Below are 7,995 nucleotides of genomic sequence, written 5' to 3' on the forward strand. Positions count from 1 at the left end.
GAACACAAAAACTTAATCTCCAGAGCTGCTGTGAGAGTCACTTCGCGAGAATTTGAAAGAAAGAAAAAGTTTGTAGGGCCCTATTGTTCAAAATGTTGAAATTGAGACTTTTGGACTTATTTTTTCACTGAAATAAATGTTTTTGTAATTACACAGAGAGTAAAGTACCGAAAAAACAACCCTAGTGTTCATGTTGGCATAATCCACCTGTACATTCTCTCACTAAAATTAATCAAGTAACATTGAACAATCGTAATAATTTAATTCCGAAGTCAAATCATAACTGCATTTTTAGGTGTACTGTATCTTTAAGTGTGATGGCAAAAGATTATTTATTTTTTGACACTGATCACAATCAATTTGCTCTCCTCCAGAGTGAATGTCCAGTTATTTTTGAAATTTCTCCTTTGTCTAAACCTATTGTCACACTCAAAACACTGAAATTTCCCAAATTGTTCCCAAATTTCCCAAATTTAATGTTTCAAGTCTTCAACCACTGTTGTTGTATTGTTGCTAATCCATTAGTTTGTTGCACATTTTTGCGCTGCCCATACAGGGAACACACGCTTACAAAAATCAGGCTAAAAACCCTATTGCGTACTTCTAAAAACAAAATGTACTCTGGGGTTAAGACTTCTTTCCAGTGTGAACCCTCATGTGACTCTTCAGGCTTCCTTTAACCGTGAAACACTTTCCACACTGAGTGCAGGTAAAAGGCTTCTCGCCAGTGTGAATTCTTATGTGAACCTCAAGGTTTGGTTTCCTTGGGAAAGACCTTCCACAATGATGGCACATGAAAGACTTCTCTCCAATGTGAGTTTCTACATGATCCTTTAGATGTTTACTGTCTGTGAAACTGCTTCCACACTGATGGCATTTAAAAGAGTTTTCTTTTAAGTGAATCCTCATGTGGTGATTAAGGGTTAGTTTATGTCTAAAACACTTTCCACACTGATCACATGTGAATGGCTTTTCTCCAGTGTGAATGGTCATGTGAATCTTAAGGCTAACTTTATGTCTGAAACTCTTTCCACACTGTTGGCAGGTGAAAGGCTTCTCTCCGGTGTGAATTTTCATGTGAGATTTCAGGGTTTTCTTGATTTGGAAACTCTTTCCACACTGTTGGCAGGTGAAAGGCTTCTCTTCGGTATGAGTTAGTAAATGATTTTTAAGGCTTTTCTTTTCAGGGAAACTCTTTCCACACTGAAGACATTTAAAACAATTCTCTCCTGAGTGAATCCTCGTGTGGTAATTTAGAGTTTCTTTACATCTCAACCTCTTTCCACACTGATCACAAACAAATGGCTTCTCTCCAGTGTGAGATCTCATGTGAATCTTAAGACTTTCTTTTCGTGCAAATCTCTTCCCACAGAGCTTGCAGGTGAAAGGTCTCTCTCCAGTGTGAGTTTTCATGTGGCCATTGAGGGTTCCTTTATGTGTAAAGCTCTGTCCACATTGTGAGCATGTGAAAGGCTTCTCTCCAGTGTGAATTCTCATGTGGATTTCAAGGTTTGCTTTTACGGTGAAACTCTTTCCACACTGTTCGCAGATGAAAGGCTTCTCACCAGTGTGAATTCTCATATGGACTTTGAGATTTGGTTTCTGGGTGAATCTTTTTTTACACTGACGACAGGTGAAATGACTCCTAGATTTGGTCTTAGCTCTTTTTCGTGAGGAGGTCTGTTTAGTATGTGTGGCTTTTTCTCCAGACGTGAAATCATCATCATTTTTCTCTTCCATTTCACTCAGTTCTTGACTCTCCTTGTTCAGTGCCTTCTGGTCTAAGGTGAAAGACAATTACAAGTAAACCTTAGTTTAATGGAACAAAACAACAGAAAAGCAGCATCAAAACCAACATAAAAGAATTAAAGCAACGAGACTAACAACATGTATGCTAGATTCTACATGCACTAAACTCCTAAAAGAGGTATAACCTGAAGGTGTAATTTCACCAAACTCTTCTCAATATTGCAAACTCTTGCTTTCTTAAGAAAAAGTCAAATCAATCTGGCAGTTATGAAACCCATTATAAAAACATTTTGGCCCATGAGAACTGGTTTAGTATAAACAAATATGTGATTAATTAATATCCCAAATGTTTAATTAATGTCTAAAACGTTAGTCAGGATTTAAGCCCCGCCATAGCACAAAACTGTGCTTAAATAAATATTACAAATGGCATTCTCCTGGATAGCTTGAGAACGGTGTAAATATTTTTGGACAAGGATAATCATAGTTTAGGTCCAATCTATATATCTAGGGTAAAAAAAAATCCATAAAAAAATATTTTACTACAGAGCCGTAGTTCACTGACAAGCTACACAAAATCGCGTTCATAATCGGCAATGAATCGCCTGCGATTTTGAATGCGATTTTGCGTAGCTTGTCAGTGAACTACGGCTCTGTGTAGTAAATGCCGCTCCATCTGAAAGCACGTGCTGGAGATTTACTACTAATCACAGGAGCGGCTTTACTGACGAGATGCGCATGAAAATCGCATTCGATTTTTTTGTACAGCCCTAACATATATACAAGTCTTTTTGTGACACTGGGTTTCACAGTTCTCTCTCAGGAGCCTTTTTTTTGCTCACACAGACACATGCACACATACAAATGCACACACACCACACATGCCAAGATGCTGGTCTGAAAAGTCTCACTTCCTTCTCCCATGTCTCATCAATAATCATCATAAGAACCTCTTCTGCTGTAAACTCATTCTTTGCCATGTTTTTGTAATGATATTTTGCACTCCAAACTATCTAACCTGTTGCATTCTGTAATTCTCTGTTCAAATTCTCCCTTTTCACGCTTTCGAAAAGCTGCTGGGCAGTTTGCTGAAGGAAATCAGTACATTAACATAAGCTGTATCTTGCCTAAAGTCGTCTAGTTGCCAAATTGTCTACTGTCAGGATCAATTTGTATTATTTTTATAAATAAGTTAATAGGACAGACTGCTTTCAGATGACCGTCAAAGTCGGTGCTTAAGCACTAGTGGATTTTCGCAGTGCCAGCTGGATAATCGAGAGTCAAGAAAATATACCAAAATGGTCACATAGTGACATATGCTTGAGCCTTGAGTGTAATAGGCTACATTCACACTGATTTTTTTTCTCAGATCTGATTTTTTTGTATAGCTGTTCACATTGTTGTTATAAATGTGGCCAATATCAGATTTACAGTGTGAACAGATCATGGTTCTGAACTGACCCGCATGCGCAAAAGAATTATACAAACAACCCGCGGCAACAGTGGAAAAAGTAGCCAAATTCCACGGGGAAACTGGATTTGGCAACACTTCCGCAGTGCACTGTCATACGGAAGTAAACCCGAAGGACATAAAGTAAGCGATTGTGCGTTTATTTAAAGTGTGATCTGCTGCAGAAGCCAGCAAAATTATGCACAGGCAATATGAAAAATAAAGACAAGGATGTGACAAAAGACAGCAGAGTTCTGAAACTTTAATGATACAAGCTCTCATGTTTTGCTTGTATATGGAGTTGTCACTAATACAGAGTTCTGACACATCACTGTACTTCCACTGAGTACCTTTCGCAACTGTCTCGATAGCTTTGGGTATGTAAAAATCTCCCGTCAGTGTGGAATTATGACGAATGTCGATCTAGAGTGACGTAAAAGTCACATGAATTCCGACATGACCGTTCACACTGCGGTCGCATTCCAAAACATCTGACGTGCATCAGATTTAGTACCACATATGGAAGTAGCACAAATCGGAATTGAAAAGATCAGATTCCATGCGGTTTGTGCTGTTCACACTGTCATGACAAAAACAGATCCGAGTCACGTGAGCAAAAAAAAATCGTATTTGGGCCACTTTTGCCTGCAGTGTGAACATAGCCATAGACACATGAGCTCAGCATTCAGTCTTGGTATGTCTTTCTCACACATTCCCATTGACAAATAACTCTTTCGGAACCTACAGAACCAGAGTCAATTTCTTGTCTTCTTTCATTCCTCCTGACTACCAGAGGCGGTGCTCTTGGAACTTCACAGTGTGTAGGATCCAACCCATGATCCCTGAACAGAAAAATAATCCAATGTATTCTTCCCCAAGCAGTGTCTGAATTTAGGAAGACAGTTACAGCATTAGAGGCCATGCAGGAAAGACCTAAGAGAGGTATGCTCTCCCAGATTATGGCAAGTCTTCAAATGCAGGAAGGGGATGTGATCATTTTTCAGGTTTGTTAAGATTACAGTAGTGAGTTAATGTGTACAATATATGTGCAAAATATTTTTGTGAAATTAGTAACACCACCTGTTACTTTGAATTTGACTGAACTGTGATATTTATGTTATCAGACAAATATACTGCAGCATTCTAACAAGAGAATACAATTTGTACTATGTGTACGTAAAATGTATTTGTTTTGGTCTTTTTTCTTTCAGGGCGTATCACTGGTTGGTGATGTGTCAGAAATGATCCAGCCTGGTGGTCTAGGCAACAATAAAAGTTACAGCAGCACATCAGCATTGAGGCCCTTCATGCTTGTTTTGGTAGTCTAATGAACAAAGACAGTCAGTGTCCAGCACACATGGCCAGAAGATGAAGACATTCTTCTAGACTATGGCAGTAAGCAAGTGTATGATCTTCTAAATAATTTTCAAGTAGTACTGCAAAGGCAAGATGTTACCATTACTTTTTAGATAATATAGATGAATCATTAGACGTTTCTGAATTCATCAAGTATAAGAATTTGCCAAACATACCGCATCTTGTTGAGATGATACTGATTCTACCTATGTCAGCCATAAAGTGCAAGATAGGATTCTCTGCACAGAACCACATCAAAAACTCCACCAGAAGCAGACTGCGCGTATCCACCACTGATTAGAATCTGATCTGAATCAGCACAGAGAGGCCCTCTATTGAAAGATTTGATCCCAGCATTTGTGAAGAACTGGCTGTTTTCAGGTAAACGTTCAATTAGACCACACTACAACCCCTGGCCAACTAAAATATGCAAGTATCTGATAGTCGTATGTTTGTGTTACTGGACCATTATTTCCTCTCATTCAAATGTATTATTTGTTCAGCATTGGAAACGTGAAGTTAGAGTTCTTAAAGAGTTAGTTCACACAAAATGCATTCCAAATACTTGAAAACCTGAACAATGTTCTCAAATGCGTGTTCTAAGATGCTTGATCTTATTTATGCATTAAAGAGGTCATGAACAGCAAAATCAAATTTCCCTTGATCTTTTGGGTCCGTGTACGTTTTGATCATTTCATCTCCTATTTGGAATGCAATAACGAGAAATGGAAAAACGGCTCGTAACAGGTCAATGTACTATAAAAACATCCTGAAAGTTTCAGAACTCAAAACTTTCTTCTTAGTTCAAAAACAGCTTTTATTGAAACCAAGCTGCCCAAATGACTCACTTTGGAATTTGTCCAAAAGTGCCCCTGTAGACACGGGGAAATATTAGGAAAGAGTTCCAGATCGCGTCAGTAAAACACTGTTTCTTTGTTTGCTTTACTTGCTTTAAATAAGAGAGTTCAGGCTTTTCAGAGAGACTGAAAGTAAAAGATGATGCAGCGCTGAGTCTGACTATACTGGATCAAACAATAATGCTTCAACACATAAGTGTGAGCAAACGTGTTTTTACTACTATTGCATTGTCTGTTCCAGATCATTTGATACAGTACATACTGAGTATTTATAAACCAAATGACCCATGTTGTTTTCAGAGTACGTCACAGCAGCGTTCAACTATTATTTTAATATGCAACACTAATAACCAATCATAGCATTGGGCGTTTACTTCCAAGTCTTTAATGTGCCCCGCCTATAAAAACAGACCGTTCTGCAGAGAGGGTCAAAAACAGGATAGAAAATAGCCTATTACTTCTAAATTATGATGTTTTTGATGTAAAAATCTTGTTTTTGTAGTTCATGACCCCTATAAACTTGGATTCCTTTCAGCATTGGTCTTGTTCTGAACAACATAACAGCAATGTTGGCTGCTTTTTTCCAATTTAAAGGTGCTGTAAGTTTTTGACTCTACTAAAGTTTTTGTGATTGTAGCTTCGTGTAGCTTTGTTTTTCTGTAAAATCTCTATTACTCTCTGTTGTTTAAAGTGATAAATATAACTTAATTCCCACCATATTTCTGATATTATCTATCAGCCTAATCTGATTAATTTGATCGTTCGCTTTTATTCTAAAACCTTTGAAAATGTGCGGGCCGGAATGTCAGCCTCTGTTTTGGTTTGTGAAACCCGCCCACTGCCAGTTTACCCAATTGTATTTCGGAACCCCGGGTTGCCAGTTGGCGGAAAAAACTGCGTATTTCATTTCATTCATCGTCAAGTGTGCTCGTTCCTGTTGGTGTCGTCAATCTGGCAACCTGCGTGTGCATCAAGTCTGAGGAGGAGGGGCCGGGTGAAAAAAACCCTCTCCAATATTTTGAATTTGGACTGCAATACCTAGTTCAACCACTCGGTGTCAATCCTAAAAAAAGGATTTTATGTAGGATTATGAAATCCCCTTTGAAGGAGGCACTGCAAAAGACAACGACTTTTGATTTTTTTTTTTTTTAGGCTGCACTTAGAAAACACTTGTCAGTGAAAATGTATGAATCCTTTCACATGAAGGCAAAATACTTTTATTTTATTTATATAATTATTTATTTTTACTTTTTTTCCTGTGATAAGTAGAGATAACGTTTTGATTTTGAAAAGTGACGGCAGTCTGAACGGAGTAAAGATTTTGTATGACAAGTTTTTCTTGTTGCAGTTGTAAAAAATATTCATGAACGATTTCCTTGAACAAACTCATAAATGAAACTGGATTATTTGTTTTGGCTGAACGGGGAGAAAAAAATAATTAACTTTAGGATAATTTAATTTAATTACCTTAATAGTTCTGGGAAAAAATGAAGAGTGTTAACCTGTTTCAAATAAAGGATTAACCTTATGTAATTTACTAAAGTTTATTGAAATAAATAATGTTACTTATATGGAATGTAACCCAGTTACGTGGAACCTGTTAACATAAAACATTATATAAATCCAACATATTGTTTTTTGAGTGTATTTACGTTCAGGTATATTAATTTGTTACTTTTAAGAACAAAGAGGGATTAAAAAACAGACAACAAATGACAAGTTAATCATTAACATTTCATGGTTTGCGTTATGCAAAATAAAGTTTTTGTTAGATACTATTGCATAAATAAACAAAAGAAATGAAAAGTTTTCATTGTTTTCTATTCATAATTAGATACTGGGTTTAAAGAGCAGGTCATATGGGTTTTTGAAAAACATCTCTTTTGCAGTTTATAACGTAGCTATCCTTAAATGAAAACAATCTGCAAAGTTGTTAATCAAAAAAGTGCATGACAAATAAAGATATTGTCTCTCAAAAGAGAGAGTTGATTCTGAATCGCCTTAACGAGTCGCCATATTTTCAAATCTTTTGCCTGTTACTTCACTGGGTATACGTCACTGGGTAACACATTTGCATAATCCCCGCCTGCCCACAAAAAAAATAATTGTTTTATTTAGACTACTTCTGTGCTATTTTTATGTCTTTATTTCTGTAGAGTTCAATATAAGAACTTATATCACACAAGTGAATGACTAAATGACTGAATTTAACTTTGAGAATTAAAACCAACCTGTTTGTTCCTCAGTATCTTCTTGTTTGACTCTGAATGTTTCTTCAATCTTCACGTCTTCACTCTCCTCTTTAATAAACGCCATCTTTATAATAGTGTGTCACGTAGATCTCAGTTTCACCAGGAGTTTTTCTGTGTGTTTGGACACTTTGTCCTGTTTAAGATGAATAAGAATTAAGAAAAATAAATCCAAACTAAATCTCTGGGTGCGTCTCGATCAACTCCCTAGTTCAGTAGTCAGTGCACTGGTAAGGGAGTCAGTCAGAGTTAGAGTTAATGGATTTAAAGGTCACATATTGTACACCTTTCTGGAGTTTTATTTGAGGTTTTGATGTCCTTAAGAATATATATT

The 7,995-nt window shown here is 36.9% G+C and overlaps 1 protein-coding gene across 4 annotated transcripts in view; it reads right to left on the minus strand.

Moving 5' to 3' along the window:
- Positions 1–211: 211 nt before the first annotated feature.
- LOC107747342 (gastrula zinc finger protein XlCGF26.1-like) overlaps positions 212–7,995 on the minus strand; it is an 8,613-nt gene continuing 829 nt past the window's right edge. For 2 of the 4 annotated variants that reach the window (XM_016561810.1, XM_016561812.1), the window contains exons 2-3: positions 7,644–7,797; positions 212–1,781 (exon numbers count right to left, since the gene is read on the minus strand). In XM_016561810.1, the coding sequence (XP_016417296.1) occupies positions 628–1,781; positions 7,644–7,728 (1,239 nt within the window). In that variant the 5' untranslated portion in view covers positions 7,729–7,797 and the 3' untranslated portion in view covers positions 212–627. The remainder of the gene's footprint in view (positions 1,782–7,643; positions 7,798–7,995) is intronic. The other 2 variants (XM_016561813.1, XM_016561814.1) reach the window with 2 other exon arrangements.

Source organism: Sinocyclocheilus rhinocerous, unplaced genomic scaffold (assembly GCF_001515625.1).
Source record: "Sinocyclocheilus rhinocerous isolate Xijiao unplaced genomic scaffold, SAMN03320098_v1.1 scaffold2907, whole genome shotgun sequence".
Lineage (NCBI taxonomy): Eukaryota > Metazoa > Chordata > Actinopteri > Cypriniformes > Cyprinidae > Sinocyclocheilus > Sinocyclocheilus rhinocerous.